General features: G+C 42.1%; 1 protein-coding gene across 2 annotated transcripts; it reads left to right on the forward strand.

Annotated features, from left to right (window-relative positions):
* The first annotated feature begins 75 nt into the window (after nucleotides 1-75).
* Nucleotides 76-14,744, forward strand: CRYM (crystallin mu). 2 transcript variants are annotated; one of them, XR_010920342.1, is made up of 9 exons: nucleotides 76-722; nucleotides 1,689-1,839; nucleotides 2,689-2,751; nucleotides 5,459-5,560; nucleotides 6,381-6,564; nucleotides 9,309-9,430; nucleotides 10,163-10,247; nucleotides 11,919-12,894; nucleotides 13,535-14,744. XR_010920342.1 is itself a non-coding variant. In XM_067550980.1 (8 exons), exons 1-8 carry the CDS (start codon nucleotides 550-552, stop codon nucleotides 11,981-11,983), a joined length of 945 nt encoding a protein of 314 aa, XP_067407081.1. In that variant the 5' UTR covers nucleotides 76-549; the 3' UTR covers nucleotides 11,984-13,520. The 2 variants fall into 2 exon arrangements, 1 of the variants encoding a protein (XP_067407081.1); XM_067550980.1 differs by lacking the exon at nucleotides 13,535-14,744 and having other exon boundaries at nucleotides 11,919-13,520.

Here is a 14,744-nt window from a genome sequence, read left to right on the forward strand (position 1 = left end):
CAAGGTGATGTCCAGGCTTTAGGCGATAGTTACTCCTTCCCCACAGGCACTGGGGGGTTCACCCTCTCCCACTGCGGGGGGGGGCGGGTCGCCTCCGCCGGGAGTGAGACATCCCACAGTACGGGGGTCGCCCTTATACTCATACGAATGAGAAGCGCGCGGTGGGGGAGTTCCGCACGCGAGTGTGTTCCTTCCGCTCAGGAGATGACCCCCCCCGTCCCCTAGTGACCCGTAGTGAGGCGCTTCCCCCGCAGGGACGGAGCCGTCCGCTCCCAAGATGAGGGGGCCACGGCCCGCGTCCATCACGATTGAGTGGGACGTGGCAGCCGGGTGGGCGGGTACCCAGCATGGCCCGGGGGCCCACTAGGTGGCGTGGCGCCCCGCAAGACGCAGCTGCAGGAGAGGGTCGAGGGGGGCTGGCAGCGGGGGGCTGGGCTCGGGAGCCGGACAGTACTTAGGGCGCAGACCCGCACACAGGCGGGCACCGGAGGCTGCAGCCGGAGGCGCACGAGGGTCTGTGCTGCCCGCCCGGCCCGTCCGCTGGGCACCATGAGCGCTGCGCCTGCGGCTTTCCTGGCCTCCGAGGTGGTGGAGAAGCACTTGCCCCGCGCCAGCCTCCTGATCCCTTCGCTGGAAGCGGCCCTGGCCAATTTCTCTAGCGGCGCGGAGGGAGGCGTCGTGCAGCCCATGCGCACCGTGGTGCCGGTGCAGAAGTACAACGGGTAAGTAGGGGCGCGCACATGGGATCCCCATCCCGGGCATGGTCTGGGGGCCCCCCCCGTCGCCCTTGGCCAGAGTCGGGAGAGGGGAATCCCTTTTCCCCTCCCCACGGTGAGGACGTCCTTAGCTGGCCCTTGGGCAGCCGCCCTGACGTTCCCCAGTTGCGTCTGGGTTAGGGAGATTTTCAGCTCGGACACGGCAATGAAGGGGTCCTAAGGTAACCCCGCAGGCAGACCGCCTTCCCCTCTCCTGTCGTCCCTTGCACAGGTCTACTGCTAGCGAGCCCTGGTGCAGACCACTACAATCTCCACAGCTCTGACGTGCCCGACCCAGGCTCGTGGAGCTGGGCCGTGCGCTCAGCTGGTACTTCCTTCCAACCAGTTCTGCGGCTGGCTCCAAAGATCGCCCACGGAACGGGAAAAGTGCTTTAAAATCTAGGCTGAAGATCAGCCATCCAGGCGGTTATAAAGTTGTACCCATCACACGGCTAGTGTTGCAAGGATAATAGGGGGTAATAAATAGTGAGAAAGAGGAGAAGCCTGTGGTGTCCTGGCCCTCCGCTGAAGTCAAAGAGAGTTTTGCCATTGACTTCAGTAGGGCAAGGATTTCACCCTATTAGTTCTGAACTGAAGTTGTGAATAAGTCGTTAACAATGGCTGGTTAGGAGGAAAGTCAATGAGCAAACCACTAAAGTTAAACTGTACTAGAGAGCTGGGCTGAAATCCTGGCCCATTGAAGTCAATGGCAAAACTCCCATTGATCTCAGTAGGGGCATATTGGATCCTTCTTTAGAAAACACATATTTAAATAGCCTAGAAAATGTCATGCAATTTAGAAGTGGTAAAGAGAGAAGAGCCATAGAGAGGATTATTTATTACATGAAAGATCAAAAGAAGTTGCTAATTCTTGCTAGTTAGCTAATAAAGTATAACATTTTATGGTAAATTGACATTATTTTTAATTATAAGTTTTTTAGGAGTCATGCCTGCTTACAGCGCAATGGACGATGCTCTAACAACCAAACTGGTGACTTTCTATGAACATAAAAAGGATTCTTCGATTCCCTCTCACCAAGCAATTGTCTTACTATTTGACCCAAGAAATGGCTCTTTAAAAGCGGTATGTTCAGTGTGCATTGGTGCATTGTTTTTTGTTAACAGTCTTTCAAAATCAGACTTTGATTTTAGATGACATAGCTGATGTAAATCAACATAACTCCATTCATTTCAATAGAGTTATGGTGATTTATGCCAGCTGAGAATGGCCCTCAGTCTTGTCTGTCATTCTCTTTAAACTGTACTCCTTTCTTTGTTCACTGCAACTTAATATTGCTGGGAAGTAAAGTGAAGTGAAACTGTTTATTTGAAGAACCCTTCCCTCTCCCCATGTTTAGCTGATATTTTAGGAGGAAAGAATAAATTGCCAAACATCCTGAACTGTTAAAGGTAATGAGACTGTTGACCTCCGTGAGAACAGGACTGGGGAGCTGTATAGGGGAGCACCTGGTTATGGCTCCATGGAGCTGATTATGGTTCTCCAGGATTCTCTGCTCAGAGCCCTAGCACAGGTTAGAGCAGCCTAGGGGCTGCTCCATCATATACCAGCTTGCAATGATCACCAGTGCTAGCCAGAGTAGAGTGTGCTCTGGCCATGCCTTTATTGTCCTGAAACATCCCCAGTACTGGGGTTTCCAGGAACTGTAGTGTAGAAATGGTTATGTTGGCTCAATGCCACTGGGATGATGGCCAGTTTCCGCTGCCTGAGTGTCATGAAAGGAGTGGTGCAGGGAAGAGAATCTGCCAGTTTTGTATAGAATATACTTGCAAGTGCTACATTAATTATCATCTGCTCTCAGGTTTTCCTTGTTCCTTCACATGATATGCTAATCATTAAGCACTATTTCACACATGGAGAAAGTATCTGGGTATCAGTGTTCATTTCAGTCTATTTGATGTTCTTCTTTAAAAGGTCATGGACGGCAGCGTCATTACAGCAAAACGAACTGCTGCGGTTTCTGCGATAGCTACCAAGGTTGGTCTGATGCTTTATAAAGTGGGTTGAAATAGGTGTGACAAGGCAACCCTTTCTCGGGTGCCCTCCTGCAGCAGGCTGCATCACAACCTATGAGCCTGCCTCAGTTTCCCCTTTTTTCCCATGTCCTCAGTAACTCCAGGCAAACTTTCCAAGTATCAATACCTTTTTCAGGATTTATTACCAGAGTCCCAAAATTGTAATCCAGAATTTCTCAACACAGTCCATATTCCCCAATTCCACAGTACATCCAATTTTTCCCAACAGTTTTTCAACACACAGCTTGCACAGCTCTGATGTCTCTGACCATGCTCAGGCTCTCAGGTACAGCTCCAGCATCTCTCATCATGCTCACCTTTCAGGTACATCTCTGATGTCTCTCACCATGCCTCATCCCAGCCCCTTAACCTGGGTTGCTTTTCTCCCCTGTTTCATTTTCAGGTCCGGCTCTGGCTCTCAGCTAGAGATATCAGCAGGCTCATCCCTCCATCTTTCACTAGCCTTCAGCCCTCTCTGGTCCTTCACTTTCAACTCTCCATCTCAGAGAGCCAGAAGGCATCTCCTTTTGCTGCTCTCAACCTTCAGCCCTCTCTACCCATGGCTCTCTGGCCTGGGAAAAGCTATATGCAATTCCTCAACTGCCTTCCGCTTTCACTGGCCTGATCTGGCTCCCCTGCTTCCCCACAGAATGCTCACAGTTCCTTCCTTCAGGGCGAGCCCAGCTCTACTCTCAGCCTCTGGACTTTTCTTGCCTTTGGGTTGTCTCTCATAACTCCCAGGGGCAGTCCTGCCCTCCTCATTACACTAAACTAGGGCACACCTAGATTGGAACAGGAGAGCTGGCCCCAGGTTTATTTAAGAGGCCGGCTGCCCTGTGACATGATGTCATGTAAAATAGCTTAGAGGTCATATGTGACCTAAGAGGCTTTCAATCCATGTCAGCTCTCTCTAATCATAGGTTGATACTAGATTTATGACAGTGTTCAATCCTCAGAGAAAAACCTGACACTTGTTGGTTTCTGTTTTAAAGCCAAGGGAGCTGTGTAGAGTCCTATAGTTTAAGGCCAGAAGTGACCACCAGATCATCTAGTCAGATCTCTTGCACATCACAGACCACCAACTCCACCCAGTTAACCCAATATTGAGCCCAATAACCTGAATTAGACTAACAACGAGTTCCTGAGATGCTAAACCATAGGGCTACTCTCAGCTCAGACTTCCCTGCTTAGAACCAGATCCTTCAGTCTTTACACAGGCAAAGCTCCATTGACTTCAAAGGAGTTCTACCTGTGTTAGGACTTCACGATCAGACCCTTAGCTGTCATCTGCTGCTCTGTGAGATTTTCAGGACTCTTTGAGCCCAGCTTGCAGTTGTCATCTTGTCCTCTTTATGGCAGTTTCTCTTCAATAAGCCAATACTTTTATGCAGGGAATCTTTGAAATCTATGCTACAGAGTCAGGGTACAAGCATAAAAAAAGAGCTCTTAGCATTGAAAAATCTACTAGATGAGATGTTTTAATTCTCTGCAGCAGAGTCAGTTCAACATGCATTGAAAGCCCATACAGTTCAAAGGCTCCATGTATAGAAGCGGCCATAGCAAATGCACAAACAACAAATGCAGGTGGCCGGGGATGGGTTCAAACAGCCCTTCTTTTTCCTTCCCAATTCCTAGTGAAACACAGAGGTTGACTAAACAGGGAAACTCAGAGCAACCAGAGGAGTGAATTTTATGTCTTGGACCTCAAACCAGTCTTGATTGTAAATACTGACTGGTGGACATACATCCTGTTCTTACTGAACTTCATCTCTCTGGAGTGTTCTAAATCAGGGATGTCAGACACAGGCCATATCTGGCCAGGGCTGAAATATAATCTCTCTTTTTTAGAAGGAAAAATAATTGTCCCAAACTGGCACCATTTTCAACAATTTGGCGCAGCTTAGAAAGAGACATGGACAAATGACAAGTAGGAAGCTTCAATTCTAATATTTTTCTTCTTCCTCCTCCTCCTTTTTTTTTTTTTTAAGCACACATAAATAACTCTTTAAACAAACACACAGACTGAAACTAGATTAGTGGCTTACTGTCTGGGGCACGGCACTTCTTCCAAGCCAATTATCCTAGTTTTGGGATGCACGATATGTTTAAAAAATAAGATGTCCTACAAGATTGCTAAATAAAAGGCATTTAATCCTTTCTTTGAATGTTGCGTGCCGCAACATAATGTATAATCTGCAAAACTTTATGAGATAAGGATTGTAATTTATAGGATTACATTCTTCCCTAGTATATCAGTGCAACTGGTGGCATTAATGGAATTGTACCCCAGTAAATGAGGTCCTGTCTCTCCTGGGGATATTTAGACTAGTACAGCTAGCCTGAGGTAGGTTCAACCCTTGTTTGCTGATGCAGTGCATTGGGGTAAGACCTGTTTCACCGTAGTGTAGCATGTCTGGACTGGAGGGTTTTACTGGTGTAACTACATTGATGTAGCTACATAAATACAAATGCAAAAGTGCAAACTGAATCAAGGCCACAAAAATTTCTCTTAGTGATCAATGACTTTCTGTACAAAGTTTAAAAATAAACTCTCCAGTGCAAATGTGCCTAAAATTGAGAGGTTTTAATTTAAAAAGTGGATCATCATCACAACTGAATTTCTTCTGTGACTATTATCATTGCTTCTTTTCTAACTTGATATATTTTAGTTCTTAATGCCAGCTGATGCAGAAGTGCTGTGCATTCTAGGAGCTGGTGTTCAAGCCTATAGCCATTATGAGGTCTTCACAGAACAGTTCTCATTTAAAGAGGTAAGCCAAGGAATGCATCTCAAAGGAGAAGATTCATTTTTCTCAATTATTTTTCAGTAGTGCCAATAACAAATAAAGTATATAATAATCAGTGAAGTTGTGTCTAATGGCTTCAGCATATTTTAAGAAAATGTCTCTAGAGAATATAATAATACCTTGCAATTCTTATAGACTTTCCTCCTCTGATCTCAAAGCATTTTAATAACATATGCTGGAAACAAGAGTCAAGAGACTTACTCTTTTCTCTATTTGAGAAAATCCTACTGTATATACCTTACTTGGACAAGATTCCTATAGCCCTAATCAGTTCAGATCTTCTGTTTATAAATATAAAGATGCCATGAACTGTTATACTAGCATTTCAAGATGATCATGAAGATATACCAGCCCAGGCACAAAATCTACTCACCTGTTCTTTGCCAGCATGAGTAATGATAATGATGAAAACTCACTGAACATTTTAAAATAAGTGCTTTGGGAATTTAGCAAGGATGGGTTACTCAGGGCAGGTCTACACTGCCGGCAAAATTCAGCGGCAGTTGATGGGAGTTATGCAAGCTACACCGAGTAGCTTGCGTAACTCCCATCAACTTCGTTACTTCCCTTTAGCGTGCCATCTCCACTATGGTGTGCTGACGGGAAATGTGTTCCTGTCGACGCAGCACTATGCTTTTTTTGGAGGTGATTGTAGTAGATCAACTTCCAGATCGATTGAGCGTCTTCGCTGCCGCTCAGTCGATCCGGAAAAATTCGCCACTGTCAGTGTGTGCATAGCCTCAGATTATATAATCTCTGCCTGCTTTTCATTTTGCTTTGCCAGGTCAGGATATGGAATCGCACTAAGGAGAATGCTGTGAAGTTTGCTCGCTCAGTTATGGGTCCAGTGCAGGTTTGCTCCTCTGCTCAGGAGGCTGTCAACGGAGCTGATGTGATTGTAACAGTCACCATGGCAACAATGCCAATTTTATTTGGAGAATGGATAAAACCAGGTGCCCATATCAACGGTATGCCAGGCTCTCATTGATTAAGAGAGTTTCTTTGCTATTATTTATTATTTTATTGAGTTCTGATAACGTGCTCAGTGCAATGCTGTATAATACAAACAAAGACTGTCTCTGCCCAGAAGGGTCTAGATTTCTCAGAATAACCACTTCTCCTCTTTGAGCACGGTTCTGTTGGGCATCTGGATTCAGTGCTATTTAGGGACTCTGCTATTTAGGCAGCAGGTAATTTCTGTTTTACTATGGTGGCCAGCAAGACATGGCCTTGATGTCCATTTCATTCTAGATTTAAACAACACACTAGAAGCTTCTTGTTCCCAAAGTGATTTTTTTAGTAGTACTATTTCCCTGATATTTATCATATTTTTGCCTGCCATGTTTTGCAAACTCTATTTGTTCTTTTGGGGCTCAATCCCTTCCATCTCAATGGAAATTTTAACTGAGTTAAGGATCGTGTAAAAAGGGAATGAGAATCTCAGAGTTTGGCCCCTTCACTGTGTTTTCTTTTCTTTTTAAATTCGGTTTTCTGATTATGTTGCTGCCCTAGCATACAGAGTCCCTGGGCTCCTTGACATTTATTTACATTAATTAATCAGGACCTGATTCAGATGACTTGTGCACTTTCCAAGTGGTCTGGTAATGAAACAAAGGCAACTTGTCAAAGGGGACAATTTAAAGGAATTTCCCACATTTCAAAAGCATCCCACCAATTTTGCAAACTCAGTTTAATTCTTTGTCATTGACATTGCTATCTATGCTGTCTCTTAGCATGAAGGCCATGTGTACAACCAGAATCAATTAATGTTTTCATTTGCTGAGGCAACACATACACAAAGACCATCTCTCCTTGTTTATTCCCCACTGATGCATTCTTACTGCATGAGTAGGCATTCAGACAACATTGGAGTTCTCACACCACTACTGTCTTGAACGTTGTATAGGAGAATTGTTTTACCATTCTGTTCAATATTATTTGTGTTTATCTGTACGAAAGAAGTTGCTAATGCTAGTAATTTTACGTTTCTTTTTTAATTATAAGCTTTTGTTCACAAAACTGTAGGTAAGTAAAGATCTATAAACAAGCTCAAATTGTACTGCTTATAAAATTACAAGAAAAGAATGGAAACTGAGCAGGTTTAGAAACCCAGATGATAATGTTCAGTTGTCTGTCTGCACATACAGTTCTCTGCTGCAAACTGCTTCTTTGGTTCTGATCTGATAAGGATAAATGAGGGGTCTTTTGAATTGCACTTCTCTCTAAAGGCAGGTAACATCAAGGCAGTCTGGATCAAAAACACTTAATAAAAATAATTATGAAATTCAAGGCATTTGTAAATGAATTGAGGAGTGGGAAGTGGAGGGGGCAAGGGATAACAGGAGAAGAGGGATGATCATTTACCTGAGATATCCACATCCCACTGAGGAGGATGTTACAATCACAACATCCAGCATTGAACCTTTTAGCAGAGCTTCGTCAGGAGCAGCAGAAAGAGGGTGAAGAACAGAAGAAGGGCCTGGTAGGATAAGAGAGGACACGACAGAGCAGCATAGCACCAGGCAAACCTCTTTTTGGACAGGCTACCAAACTGTAGTGGGTGGTTGTTAGTTAAACAACTTTATAAATACAGTTGTTATTTGAGAAAGGGGTGGACTTGACAGCCTTGGAGACTGAAGGTCTCTGATCTATGGTGAAAAGCATTGTATGAGCACCAAGTACTATTATTATCTGTACCAGAGAAACAGCATAGGCAGTGACAGGGTTAGCTTCCCTGTGTTGCCTTGCCTTGTCACACTTGCCCTAAAGGGGCCTCCTGTAAGGATGAAAGGGTAGTTGAGTCACCATTGTACATCCATCCTTGCTGCTAACAAAGAACTTGGCTTGGCTGGTTTTATATTAATTTGTTAATGTATTTGACTTGTGGGAGATGGGTGGGCAGACACTGTGAGAATATGAACAAGCCTGGACGTGGATAAAGGTCTTAGGCCAAACTGGGGAATACACCTGTGTAGTCAACAATGTATTTCACATAAGGACTTGCAGGTTTATCGGCAGATATTTCACTGTGATTACTTTGTAAATGCTGTGCAGAGACCACTTGCCTTTCTCTGCCTCCACTGTGGCAGCTATTCTTTGGCTAGGTCTTTCAAAGGAGTGGAGAGGTAAACAACAGAGCCCAAGCCTAAGAGGAAAAGGCCATCTAATGACAAATGCCAATAAAGAATCCTGCTTCGCTTGAGAGTTCAACCTGCCATCATGAATTTGCTCCCACATGAGTTTTATTTTACTGATAGCAGCCTATCCTGCAAGGGGACTCATTGATTTCAATGGTCCTGGTCATGCTTCCACTGAATACAAGAATTTCAGTGGGAGCAGGATTAGACCCAATGGGGGCTGAGGGTGCTCAGCAGGCATAACAGGAACTCTGCACTTTGGAGGATTAGAGCCTAGGAGCTTTATCCTAGTTTGACATCAGTGGAAGTAGGAGATGCTCAGCAGGATCAAGCCCTAGATGCATAATGTACAGCTCAGTCTGAATGGAGTGAAGCCCAGAACTTTCCCCAGTCAATCAGACTGTTCTTGTTTCTGTATCAGTGAACTTGTCTTCAATGTTAATTTGAAGTTGTCTGTACATAAGTGATGACACTGCTGTGGAAGGACATTATTCATTTCTGTTGAACAAGAAATGTGTTTGTGTTAAATTCATTTGAACTATTTCTCTCTCAAGTTAATCTCTTTTATCTTTCAGCTATTGGGGCAAGCAGACCAGACTGGAGAGAGCTGAATGATGAACTGATGAAGAATTCTGTCCTCTATGTGGATTCACGAGAGGCTGCTCTGAATGAATCAGGAGATGTTATATTATCAAGGGTAAGTCTTTCTTAAATGCTAAAGCTTTTCCCCTCGAGTGTGTCTTTTGCATTGCGCCATTTCTCATTGCTTTCAAATCCAACCTTTATTAGATTTACACTTACCAGAACTTTTAATAGCTATGTTTAAAAAAGGATTCCAAATCTTTCACTTTCATCCCAGAAGATTCCAAGGCGATTTACATATGATGGGACAAATTCTGCTCTGTCACACCTATGCACCTATGCCCATGATACACGTTTCAGCATAATTAAAATGGAACTGCCTCTAGTGTTTGGAGGCCAGCAGTCAAACAGATGGCTGTTGCCCTGCACAAAATCAAGGAGAGGGGACCTTTTTTATGTCCTTACAGAAAGTGCCATGGGATTTTTTTTTTTTTTTAATGTCTACACAGAGCAGACAGGGCTTTCATTTTTAAGGTTTCATCTGAGAGACCAGCACACTGTAAACTACATGGAACTCATTTATCTTTGTCAGCAAGGTAACATGTTGATCACTTTGAGTGATGGAATTCTGACAGATGTTTTTCTCTGAAAACCATGTCACTCTTCTGGGATTTCTGTCCAGTTTATATAATTTGACCTAGCACTGATCTATTTTACCAAGAAAAGGGGTCAGTTACAGAACCTTTCCAGTATTTTGTCTTCTCTTTCTTTTAAAATCACTCAAGAACAAGTTTTTCTCTTGATGGCTGTCATGGATATCAAGCTCAAATGTGTATTTGTTTCATAGGCAGAGATTTTTGCCGAGCTGGGAGAGGTAGTGAAAGGAACAAAACCGGCCTTGCCTGAGAAAACAACAGTGTTCAAATCACTGGGTAAGAACAACCCCCTCCTGGGTGTAAATCTGACAAGGAACAATGCCTTGTTGTTTAAGTCCCTCTTGCATGGAAAAATAGATGATCTTCAAATCTGTTATCCCAACACACTCTACAGAGGACAGTAACTAATGTATAAAATGTGTGTTTTCCCTCCTTTCTTGATGTAGCAAGACTGATGTAATCAAAACTGAAAGGAAAGCAAACATGATAGAAAATTACATTGTCCATTTTGTTTGTTTCATTTACTCAACTTATGACTATATTGTTTACAAACATAGCTCCAAGCAGAATGTTTTACTCTGATGCACCTGAAGTCTGTTTGACCTAAAGGTGATGTGACAAAGAAGTACAGTATTGGATGTGATCAGAAAACTGGATCATCATGGTTGAAGCTGAATGAACTGTTAGCAAGGATCCATTGATTCCAGTTGTGGTGGCTTTTACAGCATGGATATCTGTCCACTGGGAATTAGATTGAGACCAATAAACTGCTTTCACACAGGACATCCATCTGATGGTGGTAACTTCTTGTCATTACCATACTGGTGTCCTAGATTATGGTGTGAAAGATTCTCTAGCTCATTGAAAAAACAACGAGAGTCCTGTAGCACTTTAAAGACTAACAAATTTAATTTCTGCAGGCATAAGCTTTCGTGGGCTGTAACCCACTTCGTCAGATGTAAGGAATAAAAGCAAAGTCCATTCAGTTAGAGTAGTTGAGGCCTATTGGTTTATGGATGTTATTATTTTTTATGTCTGGTTTGTATCCATTTATTCTTTTGCGTAATGACAGTCTGGTTTGGCCAATGTACATGGCAAAGGGGCATTGCTGGCACATGATGGTATATATTACATTAGTAGATATGCAGGTGAATGAGCCCTTCATGGTGTGGCTGATGTGGTTACGACCAGTGATGGTGTCACTAGAGTCGATGTGTGGGCAGAGCTGGCAATGGGTTTGTTGCAGGGATAGGTTCCTGGATTGGCCTTCTTGTAGAGTGTATGGTTGCTGGTGAGTATTTGCTTCAGGTTAGGGAGCTGTCTGTAAGCAAGGATAGGTCTGCCTCCCACAGCTTGATAACTTAATAACATCCATAAACCAGTCGGAGAACGCTTCAATCTCCAAGAACACTCTGTCACTGACTTGAAAGTTGCCATACTCCTACAAAAAAACTTCAAAAACAGACTTCAGTGAGAAACTGCTGAGCTTGAAATCATCTGCAAACTTGACACAATCAAACTGGGTCTGAATCGGGACTTGGAATGGTTATCTCATTACAAGAAATAATTGCCACTGATCACACATTCTCACCTCCTAATCAATGGTTGTGAATAGGCCTCAACTACTCTAACTGAATGGACTTTATTCACCTTCCCCATTGTTGTTACTTCCTTTGGATATGTATATATATATATACCTCCTATGTGATTTCTGTTCCTTACATCTGATGAAGTGGGTTACAGCCTACGAAAGCTTATACCTGCAGAAATTAAATTTGTTAGTCTTTAAAGTGCTACAGAACTCTCATTGTTTTTGCTGTATACAGATTAACACGGCTATCCCTCTGAAACTAGTCCATTGAATCATTCTATTCCCCTCTGAAGTTAAATTATTTTATGAACTGAAGTGGTGGTTGTAGGTGACTTTAATTCTGTTATATATTTCAGGGATGGCAATTGAAGATACCGTGGCAGCAAAATTTGTTTATGATTCCTGGTCAGCTGGTAATTAAATGAAGAGCCTGCAATACTAAGAAGGACAAAATGATATAAAGAAAATGATTCACACTTAGTTTTCTTGTACAATTTCTTTACAAGAAAAGGAAGTAATTCCCTAGGGAATATAGTTTTTCATAACTTTCAATAGTCAATATTAAAATGACAAAATATACAACATTTATTTTTAATGTCAGATATCTGTTTGTAAAGTTACTAAGAAATGTATGTCTATGCATTTTGATTTTGGGAATAAACCACTTTTGTTCCCTAGTGTACCATAGCTAGCAGAAAAACTGCAGATTTCATGTCTGTGGAGAGCTAATTGGTACTATGGAAAAATGCACTAGTGTGGAGACTGCAGTTTAAATCTGGTATGTCAGTACTGATAGCTGTCTCACTTTAAATCCCAGTGGGACATGTTTGCAGCATGTTGAAACCGCCATCGTTCAGTCATCTATCCATCTGTTCTCTAGAAAGGTCTGAAACTAGAATGCTAGAAATGCTGTATGTCACAGTTAGACTGTGTTAATTGAAAGAGCTAAATACTTAATCCTATTTAGTGCCGTGTTATGCTGAACTTAGTACTATCAGTTTATTATAGTCATGAGATTCACCCAAAACTTAAGTGTTAAACAGTTTTTCTTTAAAAAGTAAATGAAATAAAATTGCACATTCTGTTGGGAGATTTCCTGATTTAATATGTTAATAAATTCTGTATTAAGGCTCTCTTAGGTTAGAGCCAGGCCAACTTATTCCAGTGGGATAAACTTCTTCCCAGTATAAAGACAAATCTTTTCTGTGCTCAGGTTTGTTTGTGTCCTGCATAGGTAAGTGGACTGGTAATCACGCTTTTAGCCATATGAGGATCACAGAGTCTCCTTTAAAGTAATGCTTTCGTGCAGGGGAACCAGGAGTGATATGCTAGGTAAGGAATAGTTCCTGTTCTATGCTAACAACCTAACTGTTTTGCATAGATTGCACATTTGTTTTGCATAGACGGCTATTGCCTGGGGAACTGAGTTTCTAGCTGGGCTGCATTTGTGCCTCATAAAATTGTTTGTACCTACATTTATATCATGCAGGTCATTACATATTTCATTCCAAAAAAATGTATTCAGCACAGTAATTTGTAATTCTAGTACAGAAAAGAGAAGCAATAGACAGGAGGTACAGTAGAATTTATTGTTAAATCTCTAGGTGATACATGAGTAAATTTATAAAGAGATTTATGGGTAAAAGTCACAGGTAATATAAATTGCAGTATAAGCTACAAGCTTTATGTAAACTGGTCAGAAAATGTGAGTAAATGGCATAGTAGTGTAATTTGCATAGATTTAGCATTGAGGGGTACCAAACCCTTACATTTTTGGGGCCAAATTATTTTCTTATTTACATGAGTGCAAAATTCAGAGTAACTCCACTGACTTTCCACTGGCATAAGTGAATGCAGAGTTTGTCCTCTTAACCATTGCATTTTTAAATTGTAATTAAGTGACCTTAGAAATTATGTTATGAAATATTCACATTTACTGAGTATTTTGAAATGTATATGTGCTTTTATTTAGCAGGGATGGACTAACAACACTGGGATGACCCAAGGGTAATGTGTGCTGCCAGAGTAAGTTTCCACACATAACTCTGTCAAAATGGCAATACCATCCTGCAACACTGCTATGCCCCCTTGCACAGGGACTGCAATTCAGGCCAGACTGAGTAGTGTTTTAAGGTGGGCAAAACACGAGGGAGTGAAATGAGAACACCAAATGGTTCATTTTTACATGTGAAATAAGCCAAACTTTGTGTTTGGTTCTCTGAAGGTGTAACAGTTCATGCACTAAGTCACTGCCCTATGTTTTATATTGATGTTTGAAATTACAAACAAAGAGATGGAGCCAATCCAAGGACTTAATCCTGACCACCTGAAATTTCCATTGGCTTCAGTAGGGAAAACAGGTGCTCAGACCGTGACTCCAAAACTGGACATCCCTAAACGCTGGGGGAAGTTTGAATTCAGCTCTGGATCCAATCTTTATAAATCAAACTAAATACCCAGATCCAAATGCACCACAACTTTGTAAACATTCAGCGCTATATCCGAACATTCCAACGCAGTCCCATCTCTAATAAAAGTAATACTTGCTCATATCCCAGTTGTGCATTATGTTAAATAATTGCCAAAATGTACTGTTATTAAGCTGCTGTATCAGATGGCTCACTTACTGATTTGACATTTCTCTCAGTATTTTCCATTAGCATTTTCAATACCAAACTGAGGGCTATTTAATTGTAACAAAATTGCAGCACATTCATAATTACAGATGGGATTTCCAAAGGAGCCTAGGAAAGTATGTGCCCAGTCCTACTGAACTTCTGTGGGAGTTGTATGGTTTGCTCCCCTAGCTTCCTTTGACAATTTCAGCCTAGATTTATATATTTTTCTTCTTCCACAAATCACAGTGGTACAACCTCAAGCTGAGTATCATGTGTAATTTACATAGAAATTAAAGTGAAGGGGAAACTTTCATTTTACTGTCCGTCATTTGTTAAAACTCTTTTTTAGAAAGTTAAAACAACTTTTTCTAGTTAATTTTTCCTGCATCTTCCTGTGATTTTTAGCCACTCCAAGTATCAACATGGCTGTCCTTTGTAGTAAATTACTTGCTAAGGGAAAGAAAAGCCAACTCTGCCTCACTCTTGAGACTAGGCTTTTCAGTCTGTGGTAATGCAGTGCATTTTGTCTTCACTGCACTGCCTGTCCAGTTTAGACTGTAAGCT

The sequence above is a fragment of the Emydura macquarii genome, unplaced genomic scaffold (assembly GCF_026122565.2).
Source record: "Emydura macquarii macquarii isolate MOO-44397 ecotype Brisbane River unplaced genomic scaffold, CSIRO-AGI_Emac_v2 contig_1348, whole genome shotgun sequence".
NCBI classification, from domain to species: Eukaryota; Metazoa; Chordata; order Testudines; family Chelidae; genus Emydura; species Emydura macquarii.

Bases quoted from the DNA above. Each gene is read 5' to 3' on its own strand.
- CRYM (XM_067550980.1), top strand. From the start codon at position 550: ATGAGCGCTGCGCCTGCGGCTTTCCTGGCCTCCGAGGTGGTGGAGAAG. The intron at 6,565-9,308 runs GTATGCCAGGCT...TTTATCTTTCAG, and splicing joins ACCAGGTGCCCATATCAACG to CTATTGGGGCAAGCAGACCA. The intron at 10,248-11,918 runs GTAAGAACAACC...TATATATTTCAG, and splicing joins AACAGTGTTCAAATCACTGG to GGATGGCAATTGAAGATACC.